This window comes from Rhinolophus sinicus, chromosome 13, assembly GCF_057876585.1.
Source record: "Rhinolophus sinicus isolate RSI-liver-muscle chromosome 13, RSI-T2T, whole genome shotgun sequence".
Lineage (NCBI taxonomy): Eukaryota > Metazoa > Chordata > Mammalia > Chiroptera > Rhinolophidae > Rhinolophus > Rhinolophus sinicus.
The window spans coordinates 47509402-47536105 of NC_142513.1; the positions used below are offsets into that span (position 1 = coordinate 47509402).

Consider the following 26704-nt stretch of genomic DNA (forward strand, 5'->3'; position numbering starts at 1 on the left):
CCAAGAGAAGACCTCAGAATTAATGGATTTCTGTAATTAAGGGGACAGTCTGACCCTTTCTGGGGATACAAGTCGGCCCCTTTCCTCAGCCACCCCTGTCACTGCCCAATAGGCTCATGACCGAGGATCAGACTGATTCATTTTCAGATACTCACTGTGTTGGCTCATGCCGTTGACTGGCCCAGACATATTAGTATTGTAAAAAAGACATTAACACTCATTTTTAAATATTCAAAATACTGTTTTCCCTGAAAGGATGATGACATTTCCACTTACAATCACATCAAGATACTTGGATCCAGGGCCTCTCTCTCTGCTCCCCCTGCCTCCCCCTGCCCATTCCCACCTGGTAGTCTCTCTCTCTCTCTCTCTCTCTCTCTCTCTCTCTCTCTCTCTCTCTCTCTCTCTCTCTCTCTCTCAGTGGAGAGTGCTACCCTGACAAGTCCATTCTATCAAGAGGACTCCCTTCTATAATAGAAGCACAGAATTTTTACATAAGAAGGAACAGACTTAAAGGTCATGTTTTCAGTGAAAAGGAATTCTCAAGAGCATTCTTAATATATAATCATTCAACCAGGGATTGAAACAAGAGTTCCCACTTTAGGTTACAGTTTTGTCCTAAATCAAGTTCCATCTGGAAGCAATTGCCTGGTGTTTGAACCCACAGTAAGGAACTATGAGAACAGAGATCTTGGCCTGCGTTTTCTCCTAACATTTAACGTGATTTGAGCCAAGGGGTTAACCTCTCTGGGTTTCAATATCCATATTTGTAAAATAGAGAGTTTTAATTTACCGTACGCATTCCCCATAGCTTGTCCCACAGGAGACAGAACTATTTCTAAGGTGCTAACATAACAAATAAGTTAGGAGACTTACAACCCCCTTGTCAGTCTTCAGCTGGGATGTTTGCTGTACTGTTTTAACTTTGACAGCTATGGAGAAGTATTTCAACCCAATTATTGTATACAAGCATTTAGGGCAACTTCAGCCTAAGCTTGCCCTAGATAGACATGTAGATTCCTGAGAATCCTGATTGCTGACTTATTAGAATATTCTGTCTTTCTATTTATGATGTCAAAAGAGATACATTTAAATATCATGGTTCTGAAAGTAGGGCACTGTAATTTATAATTTTTTTAAAATTTTATTTCTTGCCCTGTTATCATTTTCCCAAGGTGATTGTTTATTATGTGTTCATTAAAAATAACAAACATTGAATATCTACAATACAAAACCAGAGAGCAGAAACATGTGAACTTTTTTACTAAATATTCATCGGATTTAAGAAAAGCAGCAAGAAAATACAGGGGGGGATATCTTTGCATTGGAATTCCCTCAGCGGAGCTCCTAGGGCTTCCTATAACAAAGCTGAGAACTTGTCAAGAAAATCATTGTAACCTAATGTGACAGACATTGTTTTCTGTTAGGACTCCCATGCATTCATTTAGACCTAACTTACAGTATATTGTTCTCCAAACTACAATGCAAAGCTAAACTAAAAACCCCAAGAGAACTGTAGCTAGACAGTAAGTGAAAACACAAGCTTCCTATTGGGTTTGCCCTTTGTTTTGGGAAAGTTCATGCTGTGATACTGTATTATGGAAAGCACACGCGTTATTACATAAACGCAGCACCATTTGTGGTACAGAAATGCTCCTGTGTGAATATTTCCAAGCACCCTTTCTCTTGGCCTTTCCCTCCCGGGCCGGTGGAATCTCTACCTGTGTAACGAAGCAGGGATCCCGACATATGGGCACCTGTCCTTTGGAAGAATGTCAGTTCTGTGGATCTCACTCACGCTACTCTGATAAAATATGAGAACTGACCTTGCATCCTGAAAAGGTTTCTCAGGATAAACTTGGAGTTTTCCGTGAATGGGTACCATAGATATTTACATGGTTCTTCAAGATGAAAGACACTGCTGAGTGTCTGCCTGTGTGTGACCATGGCCATGGCCGTGTTTGTCTACCAAACACAGGGAGGTGGAGGGGTTTCAAAGAACCATGCACCATTAAATAGTCAACTCAGGCAGGCCTAATTTCCATACTGCTTATAAGCCAGAAGTCCACTCCTGTAATTCCTAGCAAGTCAAAGAGGAAGTGTCCCTTTCATACATACATACTGTTCCTGGGTATGTCCTCCCACCAAATGCATCATTTTGCATCACTGTTTACAAACAGTGAAAGGCAGGCAGAGAGCGAGGACAGAGCAGTCACCCTGCCCATAGCAAGCACCCACCTTGGGAACACACTCAGGGAGGGCTCCATCAAGTACAGACCCTCAGGACGGCCCCACAGCTTTTATGTCGCCACCCTCACCGTGGGTGAAATGAGACCTCTCCCCATCTGCTACTCCGGGGAGTTAGAATGGGACAGAGGTGAGCTGCCACGTAAGAGGTCGTCTCCCAAGCAATTTCATCGTGGGTCTCTTTGTGTCATTTTTAGGAAATGAGCCCACCAAAATATGATTTTTCCCCCCAAAAAATGACATTTCTCCACAAGATCAGTTCATTATTATTTTTTTATTTTTTAATGAACATTTAGGGTTCATTTACAAAAGCTAACAGAGCAGGGGGTCAATAGTGAAGTACGTACAAGGAAATAAAATGGAAAATAACTCGATCACAGTTTGTCACCACTGACACACTACACACTGGCTGCAGCGAGAGGTGGTCAAGGTTTCAGACGGTGAACGCACGACTGCACGGGACAAACGCGAACACAATCATCACACCACTTGTTATCTTTCCTTTCTTAGTCGTTGTTCAGTTAGTGGGGGGATGTGGGGGGAGAGAAATAAGTTCATTCCACTCCCTCTTCAAAAAGAGATTTTTAAGCAGTTAAATTTTTCCTTAGGGAAACATTTTATCTGTTAATCTAACGTACTGTATGTTTCTGCTACTAAATTTGTCTGCATACATATTTGCCTATTCTATTTCTTAAAGGAAGCTCATGCAGGACTCTCTAGTTTCTGAACAGTCAGAATTATCAAAGGCAATTAGTTTTGTACATAAATGCCCACAGTTTCCTTTTTGATGAAAAATGTGCTCTTCGTGGTCTTTGTTCCTGGCGAGAGTTGGTCATGTAGTAATCATGGAGCGTTTCCTAAAATATTTGCTGGGAAATTTTGTATGAAATGACATTTGAAGTATAAAAAACACTGTTAGGTAACACTTGGAACAGTTAAAAATATACTTATCTTGTTTGTAAACTATCAGTGTGAGATATTGAGCATCTGAGTGCCGGAGCCATTGTCTTCGGATGTTCTAGAAAGTTGTTGGCTTTATTATCAATGTGACATCTTCGAAACATCTGACATTCTATGTAGAAACATCAAGGCAATATTATTTGTACATATTATTAAACATGCAAAAATTTCCTGAAAGACAGTGCCTCGGGCTCCATTCCACGGGAGGACGTCTCTGCGGGCCGCTGGGCGCAGAGCGGGTCATTTTGGAGAGGTGGCCCCTTTAATCACTGGCTCCCTATTCAAATATGTTGCCCAGTAAACAAGGTTGAAAGTGCCGAACAAGACTGGAAACACAATTCGGGACATTTTATCGATCTTGCTGATGCTGTTGTAAGTCTTTTTGTTTTCAGAGGTCTTCTCTTCGGAGGGTCTTACTGAGCCTGAGGAAGCATTGGAGGCTGCTGCGGGGGTCTGCTCCTTTGGGATGTTGGGGGGATGGGTCATCTTCCCCGTAGTATAAGCATTTGTTGACTTATTTAGCATGAGTTCACGTTCCTTTTTCTGCAAAATATAATAAAAGTGTAAGGGCATCCCATTGACAGGCAAGTGTCAGTTCACTTCTAAAGGTTCTAAAGGTTAGCTCTCCAAAGAGAGAAGCATGAGCTCAGCCCTGGCAGTAGCAGACCCCACACAGCCAGCCTTGGACATGAACGGCTACGACAGGCAGAGGAAGTGATGGTGGGAAATCCGAAATAGTGGTTACCTTGGTCAAGGTGGGGATGGGAACTGCCTGGGAAGTGGCATGGTGAATGTTCTGGAATGCTGGTGTGTTCTCTGTCATGACAGGGGCTTGGTTACAGAGGGGAATGTGCTTAGCAAAACTCAGCAAAGGCACCCTTGGTATTTGCACTTTTCACACTCTGTAAATTTTGCTTTGAAAGAATCAAACAGTAAACAAATACTGAACTCTAGTTGATGACCTGCATGATAAAATATTTAGTGGGAAATGTACTGCCCTCTGAGATTTACTCTCAAATGCATCAAAAAATAAGATGAATTGATAGATGGATTGAGGCTGGGTGGGTGCATGGATGGATAGATGATAGATAGGTGATAGATAGATGATAAATAAGATAAATAGATATAGATGATACGTAGATGATAGATGATTGATAGATAAATGATAGACAGGTGACAGGTGGTGATGATACATAATAAAATGTTAATGATAGGTTTTCACTGTAAAATACTTTAAACATTGCTGTCTGTTTGAAAATTTGCATAATAAAATGTTGAAAAAAATTATCTTCCATTATCAAAGTAGTGCAGTCTCATTAAATAAAATTTGGAAAACACAGGAGAGTAAATTAAAGAAAATGTAATCATTATCTGGAAAAGACACAGCCCCCCTACCCGCCATGTTCATTGCTGCATTATATACAAGAGCCAAGATATGGTAACAGCCTGGTGTCCAACCACAGATGAACGGATACAGAAAAGGTGGTACACACACAATGGAGTACTTGGCCACCAAAAAGGAGAAGGTCCCGCCACTGGCAACAACATGGATGGACCTTGAGGGCATTATTCTAAGTCAAGTAAGTCAGGCAGAGAAAGAAAAACACTGTATGATCTCACTTATACGTGGAATATAAAAAATAAAACAAATAAAAAAAGACAACAACGAAAAACCCCCAAACTCGTAGGTACAAAGAATGGATTGGTGGTTGCCAGAAATGGGGGTTGGGAGGTGGGCAAAATGGGTGAAGGGGGTCAAAAGGTACAAACTTCCCATTATAAAATAAATAAGTCCTGGGGATGTAATGCACAGCCTGGTGACTATACTTAAAAAAATAAGAAAAAGAAAGAAGTCAACCATTAAAACTGAGAAAGATAAAAAGCAGAAAGGAAGAGCCTCGAGCAAGAGGAAGCAGGTGAGAAGAAAGGTCAAGTCATGCGGAGGACTGCTGAGGGCCACAGGGCAGAGCAGGCACCTGGGGGCCTTCGGACGTGCTGAGGCTGCCTGCGGGCCTGAGACAAAACACCGCAAACATGGCTGCCTCGCACCTACATCTCTTGGCGTGACCAGCGAAGGAGCAGCCTGATCTGTCTTCACAGCCTGGGTCTCCCTTGAAGAACAAGCATAGCCCAGGACTTAGCACTGTTAAAGGGCTGGGGACACCCTGGGGACGTCCTGGGGACGTGGCCCCGGATCCTCCATTTCAACTCCAGCTTCTTCCTCCATCGAATCTCGTTTCCTCCTCTGTCCTTTCACAGCTTCTCACCCACAAAAACCACTTTGCACCCCAAACTCTGAACTTCTGGCATTTGCTTCTGGAGATGCCAATAAGGAAAAACAGTGGATCGTGTGTCTTGCCAGCGCTGTCCTTGCAAGGAGGAGCTGCGTCCGCGAGTAGGGGAGCACACTCACTCACACGGAACAGCACGTCTAATGCGATGTGCCTGTCTGCTGTCACACGTCTCCTGCATGGAGCCTTTCTGCCCCAGGGGGTGGGACCCCCAGCCTTCTGGAACGACATTTACTCTTGAAGTTTCATGAGATTTAGTGAGAGATGCAGATTATTCTAGAAGACCAGTGCTAGTCCAGGACCAGACTTACTCCAGGTGACCTTCACCCCTTTCTCTCCCTGCAGGTCGGCTAAGACCTACAGCAAGTTGTACCCTCTGTGGGGCGGAGTGAGACACGGTAGCTCACAGTGATGACGGGCCCAGGGGACAACATTTGGGGGCCCTCATTGACCTCTAGGTTTCATCTTCCTCCTAGAGCCACAGACAGAGCTCGCGAGCCTGTTCCTGCAGCAGGCTTCAGTGTGCTCCACCAGGTCATACGTGGCTGTCCCCAGGTTACCCAAGACCCAGGCCCTTAGCAAACATTTACCGCCCGGCAACAGGGTGCTGGGCGTTGGGATGCCCGACACTCCATTCTTGTTCCTCCCCCCCAAACATCCTCCCTGGCTCCTTCAGTCCACACAATCAAGTCCGCATGCTGTGCTCAGAACCTCCACAGGCTGAGGACACCCTGTCTCTACAAATGTTTTCCCAGGTCCCCACCAGGCATCCACTGCGGTCAGCTGACTCCTGTTCTTTTTCCACCCCACCCTTCCCTTGTCGGTGAGAGGGCTCAGGATGGGTCCTGCCAGGCCTTCCTCCAACCGGGCGAGTGAGCAGGACTCAGAAGTGGGTTTTCCATGACTGAAACCTGGGTGTGGGAGGGACTTGTGGTGCTCAGAGATGGGAAGGGCGACATGCGTCAGGTCACGTCAGAACCTCTGACTTTTCACAGCAAAGGAAACCGCAGCATCCAATGAAGAAAGCAAGCAAAGGGCCGCCGAGACAGAGCTCAGGGGCCTGGGCAGAAACGGCCAGCCAGGGTCGCCGTTAATGGATTGTGGCCTGGCTGGGGGTCAGGACATATGCGATCTGTCCTCTGTCATGCCTTCTCAGGCTCCCTCCCAGCTGAATTCTCATAGGACAGATTAAGTTTTACTTTTGGATCTACCATGACAATCTGGTCTTCTCTCACAGCAGAGGGTTTGCTTATTTGCTTCAGGCATGACGTTGTCCTATTGGCCATGTGCTGCTCTATTTTCTGTCCCATGTGTGTTATTCTCAGCTCCCCTGGGACATGGCTCAGCCTACAATGCTGTGTAATCTTTTCCTTCGAATATTCCTTAGATTCAGGCACCCCCCACACTCTAAATACTCGATGATTATTGCTTTGAAGAAAGTAATGCTTTGCACCATCGCTCCTGTGGGCCAGGCGGGCAAGTGAGCCAGCTGACCTGCTCAGGGCTGTGCTGCTCCCACCCTGTCACCTGCTCTCTGCACGACCTCACAGCCACCTTGGGAAGACACACCGCACAGCCACATGGCACAGAGCGGGAAGGACAATGGATGCACAACTGAAAAATGGACGCACAGGAGCTTCTGGGGACAAGACCACAGGCCTGAGCATAAACGAGGTCCTGCCATTGGCTTCCATCTTGCCAGTGCTTCAAAGCACATGTCCAATTGGACCTGCTGCGAGCAAGCCTCTGTGAGGCCCCTGAACATGAGGGAGGGGACGCCTCACAGGAAGGAGGGAGGGGAGGAGGGTGGGAGTGGAGGAGGGAGGGGGAAGGGAGGGGAGGAGGGAGGGAGGGAAGACAAACACAGTGCCTCTCTGTGGACACAGAGTCGGGCACATTTTCCCCTACAGAGAACCCGAAAGGATGGAGCACGGAGGAAATGATGTCAGTACCTTGACCTTGGCGGCCTCCAAGGCTTTCTTGCCATCCCAGGCCCAGCCTCGCTTTGTGAAGTAGTTGACGGCGGCAAACTCGATGAGTGCAGAGAACACGAACGCGTAGCACACGGCAATGAACCAGTCCATGGCCGTGGCGTAGGCCACTTTGGGCAGGGAGTTCCGGGCACTGATGCTGAGGGTCGTCATGGTGAGCACCGTGGTCACCCCTGGTGGTGGGGGTGGGGGTGGTGGTGGTGGGGAGGTGGGGGGTGATGGTGGTGGGCGGTGATGGTGGTGGTGGGAGGGATGGGAGGGTCGTGGTGTGGGGGGGTGATGGTGGTGGTGGGGGAGGTAGGGGGTGATGATGGTAGGGGATTATGGTGTGGGGGGGTGGGGGTTGTGGGGGAGGTGGGGGGGTGATGATGGCAGGGCGCCATGGTGTGGGGGGGTGGGGGTAATGGTGGTGGGGGGTGATGGTGGGGGGGCGAAGAGGGGATGCAGGGGTGGGAGTGGGGAGAGCAGAGACAGGGATCAGTGCGGGCTCCCAGACCCTACAGGACACCCCGAACACCACAGACAAGAACAGGAAAGTCACTTTGCCCCCAGCCCAGACCTCCCTCCCTCTCTGCAGTCCCCATAACATGTGACATATCTGTAGCATTTAAAACATTGCTCATTTTAGTTGTCTTATGGATTGTCTCCTTTCTCTGCAATATAAATTGAGGAAAGCAGAGATTGGGGTCTGAATGGTACATACACCCTAAGTGTGTCCCTGCGGGCTGACCGAGCCCAGCTGACAGCTGGCGCTCAACGAAGACATACACAAGCAGTGGTGTTTCTTCCAGGCTCTGGGGCGACATCCAAATGAGACAAGGCAGGGACACTCACGGTGCCTAGTGAAGGGCTTCACCAAGGTTTATGTTACAAGTCGTGGGCTCGAGACTAAGTGATGACATAGACAGGCTGTCATGTGCACTAAGCCACCCTGTGGGCTTCCGGAGCCTGAGGGCCACCAATGCACCGTGTCTGAGTGCCCGACACCATCAGCCTCGGCTGCTGGGAAACCTGCAGGGACCATATAGCAAGCCAGACCTTGGAGGGGGACGTTGGTGTAGGACTGGTAGGTAGTAAGGCCACCTACAGGGCACTGACTAAATGCCAGACCCTGACCTAAGCTTTGTTCTACATGGGTGTCATTACCCCAGTTCGCAGGGGAGAAGCCTAAAGACTTAAAATAGTTAGCAACGGACCCAAATTCGCCAGCTGGCAAATGAAAAGCCACATCCAGCCCAGGACTGCAGGCCCCTCCCAGCCCACGCTCCGTGCCTGTCTTCTTACCATGGTTTCCTCTGCATGAGGCAGCAGCACACCGGCTAGGGTTTGGACTGTGTCTCCCCCAAATGCATACATTGAAGTCCTAACCTCCAGAACCTCAAAATGTGACCTTACCTGGAAATACAGTCTGTACAGAAGTTACAACGAGGTCGTTAGGACGGGCCCTAATCCAGTATAAATCGTGTTCACAGTCACCCACACGGGAGAAGACCAGGTGAAGACGGGACATGGAGCTACCACAAGTGGGCCAGAGGCCTGGAGCGGACCTCTCCCTCACAGCCCTATTGCAGAACCAGCCCTGCTGACCTGATGGTGGACTTGCTGCCTACGGAGCTGTGAGATGGTTAATTTCTGTTGTTTAAGCCTCCCACCCCCTGCACATGGCTCTGTTACTGCCACCCTAAGCAACAAACACAGCACCAAAAGAGTGACATCAATGGTGGTCACAGCAGCTTCGTTTTCACCCAGTGTCATCCTCCAAAGGTACTCACTGAACATGGTACCGTGCACAGAACTAAGCTTAATGACAAATCAGTAGGCATCGCTGGTTTTTCTTAGGCCAGTTAATCCTTGTGCCGGGAGGAAGTGTGTATCTGACCTTGAACAGGCTTCCTGCGTCTTCTTGGGTCCTTAACCTCCTACTGGGCATTGAGAATTTCCAAGAGGAAACTGTCATATGCAGTGTTCTCTACACTAGGTTTTCCCTCTGCCCGCCCACTGATATTCCCGTGAAGAGCTGGGGAAATCCACACCACCCCAACATATCCTGAAGCTAAATCAGGTGAGGCTAGAGAGAGAGATGGTCACTCACAAAATGCAGGTTGCGGTTTTTTCTTTAGAAAGTGCAGTAGGAAGAGCTGAGACAGGAGCTGCGCTTTACAGTTTAGAAAGATGTCACCATCTGTCGCCACAACTGACCTGCAAAACTGCCTTCAGTGTCACTACTGGAATTTGAGGAAACAGCATCACGGAGAAAGTCAGGTGCTCAATATGCCCGCTGAACCAGGGTACCTGCCGAGCTAAACTTAATTTATGTCTCAGTGACACCAAATGACATTGTTCCAGATTCTTGTCAAGGATTTATAGGTATATGTATGTCACCTACATGTATACCATGTGTGTGAATGTGTACACATATGTGATAATATATCATGTATAATTGATTATGATCATATCACATGTAACACTGCCCCTTGCGGGTTAATTTTAGAGTGGAACGCACATTGCAAAGAAAATTGCCTGATAACATACAAAATAGGACTTTGTGAGGCCTGTAAAAATACTGTAGCAAAATCTCACCTAAGAAGAATTGCTGACAGTTTCAAACCTCAAAAAAAACGGCTACCAGCAAAGGACTTTTCAAACCGGAAACCATGATCAAGCAGACACGCGTGATACCCTAAAACATGGTGCAGAGGGCCAGCCCCCACCCTTCCCAGTGAGGTCTTACCTAGCTGGTCCCTTTGCTTTCCAGGTCAAAGAACAGGCAGGCAGCTCTCAGTTTAGAGGCTGCTATGTTGGGGGTGGTTGGAAGCACCAGTCCAGGCCTGCCTTGGGGACACTCACCAAACACTGTCCTGGCTGGGACGGATTCTCGGTTCAGCCAAAAGGAGACCTGTGACAAGATCACGGTCATTATGCAGGGAAGGTAGGTCTGGATGACAAAGTACCCGATCTTTCTCTTCAGGTGGAAGTGAGCTGTCATGATGGTGTATTCACCTGCAAATGACCAAGTTTACAGTCAGCCACTTAAAGTCCTACTGTCCTCATCAGAGGTGTCCCCAGCCTGGCCTCTCTCCACCATCCCATTGGACAAGTATTTATCTGTATGGTTTGGAGGGAGGAGACGATGAAGGGTGCATGGAATCCTTAACGGTCATTTTATGAGCAAGTCTTGTGAACGCCGGCCTCTGAAGAGCCTTTGCTGGCGATGCTTTTCCTGGGGAAAGTCAGATTTGTATGTTTTCTTAATCCCCCCATCACAATCTGTGCCTTTCTCCACCTGCCCCCGTCACTGCACTGCCATCAGGATTTCAGGATTTAGCCTCTGCAGATACAACTCGGGATCACGCAGCCCTGTATGGTGGAGGTTTTCGCCCCACGTCCCAGCCAGGGAGGGCTCCAAGGAGCGAGTGACCACTGCCCCACAGGCTCTGCCTGGCCCAGCTGAGGTGGGACAGCAGCCGCAGGAGGCCGAGGGTCCTGGCAGCTCCTCCCTTCCGCTTGCAGGGAGCTGGGGGCATTTCCTGGGCCATGCCCCAGTGCCTCCTCTGGATCTGCCTGGCTGTGTGGGAAGCGCTGGGGGACCTCCCGTTCATCGCTGAGAATGAAGCTGCCTTGATGGTGAACTGGTAAGGAGCCTCGGGCTGGGGGGTGGGGGGGCTCTCTGTTGTCACCTTAATTTGCATCTCCCTGGGAGATGCGAAGGATGGTTTGAGAAGTAGAGGCAGAGTCGACCAGAGGTCTTTGGCTGAGTTGCAAGGAGGGGTGGTATGGCCACGGAGCCTGAGAACTGGGGAACAGGCGTGGGGCCCCCACTAAAGCAGACCCAGGTGGCCATGTACTCGGGGGTGGGCTGTGGCTGTGTGGGCAGCGCGCTGGGACGTTGGAGGCTGGGAGCACAGCTCTGAGGATGTTTGTTGCTGCAATCGGAGCCCAGAGCTCAGCTGAGGGTGTCCCTTGTGCCTCTTCTCAGAGCCTGCCAAACGTCAGACATGCCAGGAACCTCTGGGCTCACACTGGGTAAATCTGCCCCCTACAGAAAAGGAGACCACGGTTCTCAGCAGGGCCCGGTGCCAGGCTGTGGCAGGTCATACCCGAGCCCCAGGCAGCTGAGAGCAGGGGAGAGGGCCAGCGGGCTCCACCTGTCCCTCCCAGCAGAAGAAAGCAGCGACACAAAGGGGCTGAGACATGTGTAGGACTGGTCGTCATGACGACAGCATCCGACTCTCCTTAACACGGTGGGGAGGGAGGTGCCTGCCTCTCTTTGCAGCAGGGTTTGAAATTACTGTCCTACTTTAAACTCTTTGTTGTTGCTGTTCTTTTCACTTTGTTTCAGTTTTGAATGGAGGGTAGTGATATCTGACAATGGGAAAAAGAAAAGACCATCTTTGTAGAATGTAAATAGGGATAACCTCATTTATAAAAATTTAGAGAACTACATGAAACAGCACCAAGCTGAAACATCACAATTCTTCACCCCGACTTCTGCCACGCCACCTTAGCACCCATAAAATCAGCCCTTGTCCCCTTTCCTTTGCACACAACATAGTAACCAAAAGGGAGGCCATCATCCTCTCCTCCCATCCCTGCCACACTCTCTCTCTTGTCCCCGGGACACCCAGCACCAGTGGGACAGGAGGCAGCGCTGACAGGCTGTGAGCTTCCTGAGCTCCGGGGATTGGCTGCGCTGACAAAGAGGGGTGCTGACCAGCAGCTCCCCCAGGGTGTCCTTTGGGGATTAGAACTCAAGCTGCAATCGGGCTCACTCCATCCTGTTATGCCGCGTTTCTCCTCTGCCACCGGAGACTCTTGGAGTCCGAAGTCCCCTGCCCTGGTCACAGCCATGCTCTGTGACCATGACCATTAGAGCTGGGCCTCCTGTGGCTGGAAGGTGTCGGAGGACACACCCCGCAGCTGAGGAAGGGGAGGCATTTCGTCCCTTTGGACACCCACCCATTTTGCACAAGTGGGCGTGGCAGCAGCTGCTCTTCCTTGTAAGGCCTCGGCTATTTCTATGCTGCTGGCTTGTACTTTCTGAAGCTCAACACCAGAGAAATCTCTGAAATGTTCAAAGCAGGAAGTAGGGGAGCAGGTGAATGGGAGTATTTGCAGGAAACCGGCGACCTTTCCTGCAGCGACTCCCGCCTCTGTGTCTCAGGGCTAAGGGCAGGGGCTGTGTTATATAAGCCGATCCACGAGGCCTCCGGGCAGAGCAGCCCTCACGGTCACGAGGGCAAACGCACCGCAGATTAATACCTTGTATGGCCCTTAATGTCGCGGGCCACTGCAGCTGGTGTCTTGGAGCGCAGCTACAGAGAGGGGGCTGACTCAGAGGGCTCCTGGCTGCCAGCGCTGTCCAACAGCTGGCCCAAGATCGTAAAGGGGAGTGCAGGGGGGCAGGATGGCGTGTGCGTGGGCGGCGTCCGCTCAGGCTTGGGCTGGACCCCGGGGCTCCCCGAGAGGGTGGCGCTGCGTGCGCCAGGCCTCACCCGTGTGCGTGGGCGGTGCCCGCTCAGGCTGGGGCTGGAGCCCGGGGCTCCCCGAGAGGGTGGCGCTGCGTGCGCCAGGCCTCACCCGTGCTGGTGCTGATGTTCTCCGTGCCCACCGTCTGCCCCATCAGGTGGTACTGGTTCAGCCTGGAGCCGTCTTCTGCCACCACCACCGACTTGGTAGTGTCGTTGGTCCAGACGTAGACGACTTCGGAATTAGGATAGGCGTCTGTATAGGGAGACAGAGTGACACCAGCATGGCACCCTCCGCAGCCTGACACAACCAACGGTGTTTATAAAAGAAGCAAGAGAGGTGATTGCAAAGTCAAAGTTAAATGCCAGAGTGTGCATGGTGGTCAGACCCCGCAGAGGCCACCCCAGTTCGGGTCCTTCCTGTTTCTAAAGGTCCCAGTTTCTAAAGTCTCAGAAACCAGTGTCCAGCACTGTCTGGCATGTATTTTCTTTTTGGGGTCACTGTCGCGTGGGCCCTTGGACCGCAGTGCCTGGCACTGGGCAAGTCACATATGCTGAGTGCCTCAGATCTCCCACCGGGGAATGAGACAATTGCAGCACCTACTGCTCAGGGCTCCTGCTATGGTGACATAAGCTCCGTAGTGACAACGTGTACAGCACTTGGGGCAGCACCAGACTTCATCAGCCAGTCTAAGGCCAACCTTCACAACAGCCACTCGTCCTGTCGTCCCATGCTGTCCTCGTGGGAAGGTGGTGTGGCAGGCAGGGCTCTGGCCCCTGCAGTCGCGCCTGTGAATGTTACTGCCTGGAATTATTACATTCCAAGGCAAAAGCCGCTGCCAGTGGAATTCAGGCTATGGGCTTATAGTCAGGAGATTATCCTGTGTTATCCCAGTGGGTCCGGTATAATCACTTGAGACCTTAAAAACAGAGAACTTTCTCTAGTTGGAGCCAGACAGACATAGCGCAGAAAAATGCAAAGCGTGAGAAATGCACACGACCACCATGCGGGCCTCACAGAGGGAGGAAGGGGTCTCGAGCCAAGGAGTGTGGGCAGCCTAGAAGGTGAAAATGACCCCCAGGTGACAGCCAGCAAGGAAACCAGGACCTCAACCCTACAGCCACGTGGAAATGAGTCCTGCCAACAACCAAGTGACGCTGGACGTGGGCTCGCCCCAGAAAGAACGCAGTCCTGCCGACACTCTGCTCTGGCCTCTGAGGCCCAGAGAAGAGAAACGCAGACCCATTGCATTTCTTTCCTATAGAACTGTGAGATAACAAATGCGTTATTTTATTGTTTCCTTTTTATCCAGCTTTATGGAGCTATAATTGACATTTAACATTGTATAATGATTTGACACATATATATACTGCGAAACAATGACCACAATAAGGTTAGTTAATAAACCCATGCTTTCAGACTGCTAAGCTTGTGATGCCTTCTCAGGGCAGCAATAGAAAACTCAGGTGGATGGAGAACAAAGAGATGGAAGTCTGTGTGCTACAGGCTGGAGACAAATACACTAAGACAGGTAACCGGTGAGGTGGCCGTCGGTGCTATTGAGGAAGATAAGCTGTGAAGATAGAAGCAGCTCGATAGTGATGGGGGCGTCTGGGAAGGCCTAACTCAGGAGACCCACGTGCTGTCAGGAGGAGCGGTGTGGCGGGAAAGCATGCTGCAGGTGCCAAGGTCCTGAGGCAGAGAGAAGCCAGGCGGCAGTGTGGCTATAAGGACAGAGGGCAGAGGCGAAGCCCAGATGAAACAGGGCCTCAAGGCCACTGGAAGGGCTTGACTTTTACTCTGAACTAGCCAGGAAGACCCTGGAGGTCTAAGCAAATAAGTGAATTGCTCAGGTGAGGCTGTGACTTCTAAGTCAGCAGCATGCAGATGTCACCCGAAGCACCGCTGGTGAGGTCCTCTGGGGAGGAGGGTGGAGTGTGACTTCCTAGTGTGCTGCAGAGTCTCATGTTTGAGCAGGTGAGGAGGGGACAGCTCAGCCACCTCAGCAGTGGCCACTGTGGTGGTAGGGCACGTGCTGTCCTAGAGACCCATGTCCCTGGCTGCAGGATTGTGCATGCAACCTAGTGGCATCTACCATCTAGGCAAGAGTGGTTCCACAGAATAGGTGAGGCCCAAACCGTTTGCTTTAAGGAACCAAAAAGCTCACCTATTGCAATTGTGTCTTGAGACCCTGAAGGTAGCCCAGCCCAGGAATCTGCACACACATCACATCCGGCACCCGACACTGGGCCAACAAAGCTACGTGCTTCACTTCCAGCTGCTCCAGCAGACCGGGGCCCTAACAGCAGAAGTCACTGCAGCGGGGGTGAGCTGCAGAGGTGTGCCAGTGCTGGCCGGGTAGGCATGTCCTAGTGGGACAGCACGCTCTGGGACTCTCCCCCAGGCGGGCTGGCCCAGGGTACTGTGAAGGAGCCCCTGAAACAGCCCTCCTGTTAGGTCTTACAAGCAAAAGGATACACTCACATCAGAGGTCTCGACAGGAAGAAGCCAGAATGGTCTGTCAAATGATGAAGTGCTGCCAGAAAGTCTGGAAGTTTCTTTGCTAATGCACATTGCTACCCTTATCCTTGCTTTAGTGCAAAAGAGTATTCATAACAGTTGAAAATAACAAAGCAACTACGTGTGTACAACCACTGAGCTTAACACAGAGGAAAATGCCAGAACCTCCAAGGCCCTCCACGCACGACTTCCTCCCCACGAGGAGTTTTATGAGAATCGGTGCTCGGTCTGCTTTGTAGTTTTACCTCTGGGCAGGAGTCAGTAAATGAGGTTATTTTTGGCTATGCCTACGTCTTCTTTGTGAAATCTGTTTTTTCCCCACTTGATTCCTGTTTTCTTTATATATTCTGACATACATGCTTGTTGTCCTGTGTGTTGCAAATATCTTCTTCAAGTTGGTGGCAATTTCACTTTGTTCATTTTTTTTTTTTTTTTTTTGATGCACCTTACTTGCAATTAGTCACATGTATCCATCTTTTAATTTTTCCACGTCTTATTTCCGAGGCCCTCCCTGTCCCTAGGTCCAGGCCATAGACATTGCCTCTCTCACCCTTAGGGCCTAATCCCCGGGACTTGACTTCTGTGTAGTTTTGCACATAAGTACCTGATCTTTCGCACATGAGTACCTGATCGCATTTTCTCGGTGTGGTTTTGTGTTGCCATAGAGACCATTCAGCCCTCCCTCCCACCCACTCACATGGAGGGCATGCTCTGCCAAGGCCAAGGGTGCTTTCTATCCTGCACAGGTTCTCTGCCCTGCCCCTTTTCCTACCCCATTCCACTCCCGCCGGCTTAGCTGCACAGACTTTAGAAGACACCAACAGCTGGAAGAGCGAGGGTCCCCCTTTCCTTCTTCAGGGGCCCCTGGCTGCTCACCCTGGTGCCTGTTACGGTCAGCTCGTCAGCCTTCCTTAAAAAGCTGCTGAGATTGCTGTTGGAACTGAACTGAATGGAGACTGTAGACTCGGGAGACAGGACACCTCATGGCAGTGAGTCTTTTTAAAAATGGACACGATGCGTCTCCCTGTGCGTGCAGGTCAGGTGTAAACGTGTGACAAAAGGTTTTTTGATTGTACTGTCAATGCCTGACATTACACTTTGACGGCCCAGGCAGCCGCTTCCGACACATCCATCTCCAATAAATTATCGACAGCTGCACAACCAGAAAAGAGTCAGGCCGACCCGGCCAGAGTTCCCCTTTCAGAAAGCCCTGGGTGACCCAGATAACTATCTGAGTGACCCTGCATGTCCCCCCGTGATTTAATTCCTGCTCTCAGGTCTTAAATTCGCCAATAAAGAGTAAATCCATAAGACCCTAGGGACCCCAACCTCGACCCCAATAAAAACAGATACCCAGGTCTGCATGAGCTTGCTTGCTCTCTCCCTCTCCCTCTCCCTCTCCCTCTCCCTCTCCCTCTCCCTCTCCCTCTCCCTCTCCCTCTCCCTCTCCCTCTCCCTCTCCCTCTCCCTCTCCCTCTCCCTCTCCCTCTCCCTCTCCCTCTCCCTCTCCCTCTCCCTCTCCCTCTCCCTCTCCCTCTCCCTCTCCCTCTCCCTCTCCCTCTCCCTCTCCCTCTCCCTCTCCCTCTCCCTCTCCCTCTCCCTCTCTCTCTCTCTCTCTCTCTCACCTGTGACCTTGCTGTGTGGCCCCGGGGCTGCAGTGTACCCTCCAGGACCTGTGAGTAACAAACCTTGTTATCCCAAAGTTCCCTGATGTTTGTTGCTGAAATGCATCCTGCAGTCAGAATAAGAACAAGGGCTGGAGCAGACACGACAGTGGCTCTGGGCGGTGGGGACCAGCGGGGAGGGCTGTCTGAGTAGTAGGGACCCAGGGGACTGGTAGGGTCCCGGGGGACTGGTAGGAACCCAAGAGAGCCCCAGGCATTCCTAGCTGATAGCATCACCATCGATAGAAAGAGACAGATACAGAACAGTCTTCCATACTGAGATCTTTTCCAATACAGTTGTACCATTTTTTGCTGGAAGTTTTCCCCCAGATGTGTGATACTCAACACTCTTTTCCATTAACCAGGGCTCCCTGTTCCCGAGCCAGGGCCACTCGGGCCACTTATCAGACGGTTGCTCAGTGAGGGTGGGGTCATAACCAAATGAATCAGTGATATGATTCTGCTATTTGAGTGCTTGTTAGCAAGGTGTGGACTAGCAGTGACTAGAGCAGACCCCCACCACAGCAGTGGGTGGGACCATGGACACACGTGTACCTTGTACTGCAGGTAGGTGTTGAGTGGTATTCCTGTCATGTGTTTATAAATCAACATGGCCTTCTGCTTTCAAGCCTCAGGCAATCCAGAAGTGAATTTTTCACATGAGCAGGCCTGGTACCCTCCTGACACAAGTGTGCTCTCTGGTAATTTCCCTTCTGTCCGGGGGAGCTGTGCGGCTTGGGGTGATGAGGGCGTGGGGGCTGTTGGCACTCCCCACCTCAGCAAGCTGCCTTCTGCACGTCTGGTCATAAGTGCCGTGGGGCCTCTGCTGGGCTCTGGTGGCTCCCTAAGTCCCATGTAAATGACAGTGAGATTCTGCTTCTTCCTATTCTGGAAGCTGCGCGATGCTGAACAGTGCAGTGCCATGGACACGGGCAGCTGCAGAGTGAGTGTGCAGCAGGCAGTAGCCGGTGACAAGGCAGCACCGCCTGGCTTCCCACTGTCCCCTGACGGCTCCGGAGCTTCCGGCCCTGCTGTCCTGTGCACTGTCTGGTGGCTTCCCCCTCGCCTATCTGCCTCTTGCTGGGGACAGACAGCAGTTGCTCTGTGAGGCTGGCCTCCCCCAGTGGCCACGTCCACAGTGAGGAGGGCTGCAGACGTCCCGCAAACACCTCCATCCCATCTCCCAATCCACAGGGCAGCTGTGAGTATGACCCCTGATGAGGAGAAGCAAGGGGGCACCCACAACCCTTGGGACATGTGAGTCGGGTAGGAAATGTCAATCCTGAGCTTATAGGGAGCTCCAACCTCAGGGGGTCTGTCGTATTGACCACAGACATGGGTCTGAGCACAGAGCACAGGAAGCAGTGTCCCCCGTGGGGCTATCCACTGGGTGCTCAAGGATGAAAGGGGCAGAGACTGGGGAGAGGGGGACCTCAGACACATGGAGAGTAGCAGAGGTCTGGGGTGCAGGGCCCTCCTCTGGGTGCAGACGGCACTCATGGCTGGTAGAGACCCCGAGAGCAGTGTAGGGCTGGGACAGGCCTGTGGGGGCATGGACCCTCCTCTGTCCACTCTCCTGACTACACGGCTGGGCACCAATTTCCACGGGGGACTGGGGTGGCCCACAGTTACAAATGGTGCCCCCTGGGCTCTGCGGTGCATGGACCAGGAAAGCATGTCGGTGTCACAGGGTCCCTGGCTGGGGGGAGGCTGGCAGGCTCACTGGCCTGTGTCCTCCTAGCGTCTTTCTCCATTGTCGATGGTACAGGTGGTAGCGGGTGTGGATAATAATACTTATCTTACAGTGAGGACCCGATAAAATAATAATTGTAACTAAATCGAAGTTCCCTGGAGTTACAAATGGATGTATGAATGTCACTTCAGATGCAGGCCCATAACTCACATCCTCTTGTTTTTCACATGGTCCACATTAGATGCTCCGTGGATATTGATGGTGTTAATAGTGCTGATACTAAGGGTGAGGGGCTCCAGGGTGGGCTCAGCATTGCCGAGTTGTGCTCGTCTAACTAAGGGCAGGGAATAAATGACCACTCGTGTGCGTTTCAGCTCCAGGGTTTAGCAACACTAAATACTTCTCTTTGTGTCAGCGGTGTGGCATCAATCTCTGAGCCAGGGACAACAGTAAACAAGGCAATCAGGTTTGCTGCTGTCGTTTGTCATGACGGAAAGCTCCGGAACCATAATCCTCACCTCCCGCGGACCATCCATCAGCCAAGCCAGGCAGGAAGGGCCGAGACGCTGTCCCTCCTAACCGACTTGGGGATTTATCACTGCCTTCCGAGCCGCTCCTTCCCCAGGGCTGGCACTTTCTGTCTGTCCTCATTCTGCACAGGAGGTGGCCAGCGCTCTCTCCACCCCTGATTTAGAAGGCCTTTCAGGAGCAACGTTGTTTGCCCAACTATGAGGGAACTATGGTGCATGATTCTGACCTTTAACAACTCATTTCCATTCTCAGCCTCTATTTCCCCATCTGCAGATTGGGGGACATAACCCCCATCTCCTAGGGGCACTGTGAGGGCAAAGTGTAATCACCAGAGCCAAGAAGATGGCATGTGCCTGACACACAGTGGGTGCTTCGTAAATAGTAGCTGTAAGGAACATAACCTTCCGCTGGGAAGGATTTGTGCTTGGTGTCAAATCCAGTGTCAGGAAAAAACCTTTCTACTGAGTTCACTTTCTCACTGGGTCACAAGCAAACCCAGTGTGTGAGGGCACTCGTCAGCCGTATGTGATAGGTTGTGTGGACACCCAGGAAATGGCCGTAACCAGGCAGGGAGGCTGTTTTCCTCTGCACCCATTACCTACGGTGTCAGAAGAACTGCAGGTCAGGCACAATCGATAATGGCAACTGTGGGGATCAGGAAACATACAGGTTTGAGTTATGTGACCCCCATGACCTCAGCCTTCCTCTCTCTTCTAAAGCCGGGGTGGGAACGAGCAGAGTAACAGCCTCAGGAGACTCATCACCCACCACCCGCATGGCCTTCTGCAGGTCCCTCCCTCTCCCCCGCCTCAGTTTCCTGACCTGAAAAACCAGTTAATGCATGACACACCAATCGCACCAGCTAGGTTAGGAACTTTGTAAAATAGAAACGTGGGCAGACGTCATCTATAATGACCTGTGGGACACCCAGGATGTCTGATTCCAACCCAGCAGGTACAATGAGATCGGAGAGCTCTGCCCAGAATTAACTGAAAGGTGGGTGCCACCCGCCATAGATGGAAATCAACAGGTCACAGTGGTGCCCTGTCACTAACACAACCACCCAAGAGGTTTAAGGTTTGCTAATCAAGGGGCCCATTAGCACCCACAGCTACGTCTGTAAAGTTATATGGGGTCACTGCCCTGACTGGTCTCACGGAGAGTGACAATCGCGCTCTCAGTATCTATGGACTGAAGTAGGACCACATCAGTACAGAGGGCAAAGGACTGTGCCCCTCCCTGGTGGAAAGGACTGTGGAGCTGGCAAGAGGCCAGGCGTGTTCCGGGCACGACCTCTGTAACCTCCCCACCCCCCACGCTGACTAACTGGTTTACCTTCACACCAGCAGTTCCTTCCAGGTCCTTCCGGTTTCCTCATGGAAAATAGGATTTCCCATGTCGCCTGGGCTTAGAATTGTGATGTCACCTTTGACTCGTGTCCCTCTTTATCCTATAGCTCTACTTGTCACATCTCTCCAGCTCTTATCACTTCTAGTGCTGCAAGGCACTTCCTTAGCTCAGAAGCCGAGTTCACATCCTCCCCTGCTCCAGAACGTCACCTCACTGGCTCTGCCTACTCCTTTCGTATTTAAAGCCCTTCCTACCTGGCTTGTAATGCCACCCTGGCACTGCCCCTACAGTGCTCAACACCTCTACTCACTACTCCCCAGTCATGTGCTTTGTCCTTATTTCAGTTTCACCTTCTTCTACTCAAACCCTTCTAGGCAGGTTCAGTTCAAAATATCACCCCACCTGGGAATTCTAAGTGGCTTTGAGCTGCACAAGGGTCTTCAACCTGATTATCTAACGTGTCCGTCATCAGCTCCCTGGGAGCCGAGCACAGTCCGTGCCTCTGAGTATCTCACTGCTCCTAGCAGAACGGAGAACGCACACAACGCATCTGTTAAACAGTAACCAAGGTTAGCTAAGGCATCTAAACTCAGATACAACAGATAAACCTCAGTGCGCTTCAAAGACCATAGACTGTAACGCTCCGAGCCCTGCATTCAAGGTCCCCACTCTCATACTGAGTTGTTGTATGCTGGGCCTGCACAGTCAGTCAGAATTCCACACACTGGAATGCTCAGATAGTACTACAGTGAGATTCACCCGATTTCCTGAAATTCTATCCATTTACCAAAGAGGCGTCCATGTTGAATTTAGTATGTATTTTCATGAACCCAGATGTTGTCTTGTGACTTAATCTAATCTTAATGCATCACTCCAAAAATAAAATGAACACAAAGAAGTTAAGTTTTCTTTTCTAAATCGTTTTGATTTGTCTTCCACATGTGAGCCATGCCATTATCTTTAAGGAATTTCCAAACAGAGCAGGAAACATTCCTCTATAAGCCAGGGCTAATTTCAACATTTTCTTGAATTCTCGAGAGTAGAGACAGCAATAACACAAATGCCTGTTAATTCAGTTATGCATTAGAGAAACCAGAGCACATGGCTCATTAGAATAATGGTACCTATTTGCATTGCTTTGTCTCCTAATAGCAGAGAACTGTCAGATTGGATAATTTGAACCTCATTGTACTATCACATTTAGCCTCTGCACGCTCAGATGTCCATGCTACAAGTAAACTCCTTGGCTGAGCAGCTATTTTTAATAAATCCAAAACAAAGAAATGAAATACAAGAAAGAAAAGCACTTAATTGAATGACATTCCTTCTCTTAAAATTATTATGTCCTGAGCTGAAACCATGTAAGTTGAGGAAAGGTGAAGTTTGTGCAGTTTTCTAGCTCTTGGTCAACTGTATACAAACATGACCCATGAAGACAATCCTTCTAAGTGCTTTGTATAGCACAGTAATGATACCAACAGCAAATGTAAAGAAACAACCAATATCTAAATCAAACCAATCTTCAAAATATCAGGCAGATAAAAAGAAATTTGACATAGAATTCAAGATGTCAAGAAATTATATAGATATACACACTAATTGATCTTATTTGGTTTGATAGAATGAAGAAATGATGAGATCCTATCAGATGTGTATTTTAGCTTTGAATGTGAAAAATGATTTAACTGCAGCTGGTCGGCTGTTGAATATAAGATCTTAACGAAGGAGGATTAGAGGGTCACATATTATCCTAACCCCCAAATTGCTTTTCTACTGCCTGCTCTGCACACCACTGTTATTAAATCTGAACATCACAGTCATTTGAACTTATTTAACTAATGCTGAAAAAAAATAACAATCTCATTTTTAGCGTTTTGTCTTTGATCAATTCAAGAGCACAATTTCTGTGTAGAAAGAAGGGCATGATTTTAAGTTAAACAACTCATTTTTGTCTTGGAGACATGAAAAATTCAATGTGTTTCAGGGATTTAGCAATTCCCAAATGTAGTGCCTTAGAGCTCTTTTGAAGGTTTTGTCCGAAGTATAGCTACCTTGTGGCAGCAGGTAATTTAAATAATTCCTGGCAAGAGTTCCTTCTCATTGTACCGCTTTGCCCAAAGAAATGTGATTTATCTCTTTGTGCCATTTGAAGGTCATAGTTGGGGGAGGAAAAAAAAAAGGATTTTTTCCATCCAACCTAACTTTTGGTTCATCACACATTCTTACTTCTCATAATTCCAAAAATCTCTGGAATGCTAGAAGTAACATAAAAGGAAACCCTTGGAGTCAAAAGACGTTCCCCCACCGGCCATGGCAGAATGGCTGTTACTAGGTAACAACTATTATTCTGGATACCATATAAAAAAATAACTGCTTGAAGCCACTGGAGCATGGACAAAACAGGAGTCTGGAGTGAATTGGAAGAAAGGAATGGTTTTTCACTTAAACAGCTGTGAGGTGACGAAAGCTCAGATAGACCCATCTGTGTCACAGGTTCAAAGAAGCAAAACAAAGAGTCTGGAGCTATCAAAGCAGCACAGCTGGAAAGTGAGCTGTAAAGCCCCAAGAAGGAAAGTGTCACAAGGAAGGAGCCCCAAATCTGATGCATCCGGAAGTGTGTCAACTCTCTCCAGATGTCTAACTCACCCCTGATGTATGCACACACGGAGTGTAATCCTACTAGCCCAACTAAGGCCAGGGAACCACCTTGCACGCCAGTTCTTGCCCACCACAGGAAAGGCAGAGTTTGAGATTTTCTTCAGTCAAGTTAACGGGCTAAAAAAATAAAGAACACTCTAAATTTAACAGAATTCATAGTCTCAGCAATGTAACCCTGAAATATCCAGGACAGAATTCAAAATTATTAAATGTAAAAGAAACAGGAAAAAATGTCCCCTACTCAACAGAAAATATGATCAATGCAAAATGACCCCAAGAGGAATCATATCCTGGATTTAGCATAGGAAGATTTTAAAGCAGCTACTATGGCCATGCTTTAAGGGTGTAAAAGAAAAAATGTAATGTTTTGTAATAAAAAATTACTGTGATAAAAAAAACTAAGAGTAAATATTAGCTGAGACATTGACACTATTTTTAAAAACAATTACAAATTCTAAAACTGGCAAAATACTAAATTAAAAAAAATTACTATGTGAGATGGACAGCAGATTAGAAATGACAGAAGCGTCAGTGAATTTGAGGACAGAGCAATAGAAATAATCTAATGTAAAGAATTGAGAGGGAAAACGCAATTTAAAAAACAATGAATAGACCCCTGGTGATCTGAAGTATTATGTAAAAAGGTCCAATTCATATAACTAGAATCCAGATGGAAAAGAGAGGATGGAACAAAAAATATTAGAAAGAATAATGGTCAAAATGCTTCAAATTTAGTGAAAGATAAATTTAGAGACTCAAGAGGTTCAGCAAGCCCCAGGAAGAGTAAATAATAACAAAACACATCTAGGGGGACTTCTGCTTCCAGAAAAATGGAGATGTGTTTTCTCCTATTCTTCCTACTAAATACAACTGGAAACACTGGATATTATACAGTGGGAGCCAAAAAAAATGTATACACATTTTAAGAAAGGAAAAAACTGTATTAAAATTGTAATAATGTATACCGATAACAAGAAATGAATACAAGTCATGTGTATACATTTTTTGGCACCCCCAGTATATAAAATAAACATAGGAAGAAGCCGAAAGATAGAGAAAATGAAGCAGACAAGTCTTGGCACCTTCATACCCAAGGATGAGCCATTGGTGAGTCCTCTGATTTTGTTTTTTCCTTATACATCCCAGTCTTGGAGCCGAAGAAGCTGGCAACCTGGAAATGTCAATGGGCATAGACAAAAAGACAGGAACAAGAAGGGAAACCTATGCTCTCTCTAGCCAAAGGACTAGGGAAGGTCAGCCTATCAAGACAGAAAATTTTTAGACAATACCTATTCTACTCCAGTTAAATACCACAGAAAAACTGCCCCCACCCCACCCCAAGCCAGCACAGAGAGTGGAGAGTCTAGACTTCCACACTCACCAGGATCACATTCTGGATCTTCTGACAAAAACCTCAAAAAATGTAAAAGAACTGAAATCATACAAATCATACAGCCAGTGTTCTCTGACTATAATGGAATCAAGTTAAAAATCAGTAACATAAAAACGCAGGAAAATCTCCAAATTATTGAAAATTAAACAGCGCATATTTAAACAAGCCAGAAATCAAAAGTGGATATCTTAAGGAAATTAAAAAATACATTTAAATGTGCCACACAAGAAAAAGCTAAAGGAGTTCATCACTACCAAACCAGTAACATGAAAGTGTAAATGCACTTCTTTAAAAAAAAGAAGAAAAACTAAAAATATGAATAATAGAATGGCAATAACTACATATTTATCAACAATTACTTTCAATGTAAATGGATTAAATGCTCCAATCAGAAGACATAGAGTGGCTAAATGGATAAAAAAACAAGACCCTTATATATGCTGCCTACAAGAGACTCACCTCCGATTGAAAGACACACACAGATTAACAGTAAAGGGATGGGAAAAAGATACTTCATGAAAATGGAAAAAAAAACAAAAACAAAAAAGCTGGGGTAGCACTACTTATAAGACAAAATAGACTTTAAAACAAAGGCTATAAAAGAGACAAAGTAGGAACTAGTAATCCCATTTCTGGGTATTTATTCTAAGAAACCCAAAACACTAATTCGAAAAGGCATATGCACCCCTATGTTCAATGCAGCATTATTTACAACAGCCAAGATGTGGAGGCAACTTGCGTGTCTGTTGACAGATGAATAGATAAAGAAGAGGTGGTACATATACACAATGGAATATTACTCAGCCATAAAAAAGAATGACATCTTGACATCCTCAACAACATGGATGGACCTAGAGGGTATTATGCTAAGCGAAAGAAGTCAGACAGAAAGACAAATACCTTATGATTTCACTTATGTGTGGAATCTTGAAAACAAAAGAAACAAACAAAACCAAAACAAGCTCATAGATACAGAGAACATTTTGATGGTTGCCAGATGGGAAGGGTGTTGGAGGGCTAGATGAAAGAGGGGAAGGGACTAACAAGTACAGATTGGTAGTTACAAAATAGTCATGGGGATGTAGAGTACAGCATGGGGACGACAGTCAGTAGTATTGTAATAGCTATGTATGGTGTCTGATGGGTACTAGATTTATGGGGGTGATCACGATGTAAGTCATAGACATGTCTAATCACTATGTTGTACACCTGAAACTAAGATAATATTGAATGTTCACTGCAATTGAAAAATACAATATTATTTTTAAAAATCAAAATACACTTAACTGAACGAAAAGGAAAATAAAACATATCAAAATTTTCACAATATAGCTCGAGTAGTGTTAGAGGGAAATTTAAGGCACTAAATACATGCTTTAACAGATGTCACCTAGCATGGGCACAAAAGGATAGTGGAAAGAAGGAAATAGTCCGTCAGTTCCACCTCTGCTTCCCAACCTCTCGAAGGTGAGGATGAGGCCACACACGCTGCCTTGGGACCAGTGTCACCACTCTACTCTCTGGAATGGCTGGAATTCAAGCAACGTGTATTTCCTAATACATGCACACAGTAAGCAGTGACAGACAATGTTGTTTTCATGGAACATTCTAGAAATAGTGAGTTAACATAGCAATAACTACAATGCATTAAAAAAGTTATTGATTAGGCACTGGAAATTGGGTGTTGAAGGTTGCTCCCTTGGAGGAAGTGACCTGCAATCTGAGAAGTGAAAACAAGAAAGAAATGCCAAGGGAATGTCTGGGGAAACACTTCCCCAGGAGCTTACTCTAGGTGGCAAGTGCCTCCACATGCATTCCTCTCAAGGACACAGACAAGGGGACTAGTCTGCAAGGACATAGATGTGTGTCCCTACAACACTCTCCAATCTCCTCAAGCAGACTGCAACTCATAAGGCACTTATTCGCAGATAGAACCCAGA

At 48.1% G+C, this 26704-nt stretch overlaps 1 protein-coding gene across 4 annotated transcripts in view; it reads right to left on the reverse strand.

The window, feature by feature from the left end:
- Window positions 1-2502: 2502 nt before the first annotated feature.
- Window positions 2503-26704, reverse strand: part of GABRA5 (gamma-aminobutyric acid type A receptor subunit alpha5) — a 66032-nt gene continuing 41830 nt past the window's right edge. For all 4 annotated transcript variants that reach the window (XM_074317552.2, XM_088789309.1, XM_074317551.1 and 1 more), the window contains 4 exons: window positions 13067-13210; window positions 10337-10489; window positions 7451-7662; window positions 2503-3750 (listed from right to left, as the gene is read on the reverse strand). In XM_074317552.2, the coding sequence (XP_074173653.1) occupies window positions 3448-3750; window positions 7451-7662; window positions 10337-10489; window positions 13067-13210 (812 nt within the window). In that variant the 3' untranslated portion in view covers window positions 2503-3447. The remainder of the gene's footprint in view (window positions 3751-7450; window positions 7663-10336; window positions 10490-13066; window positions 13211-26704) is intronic.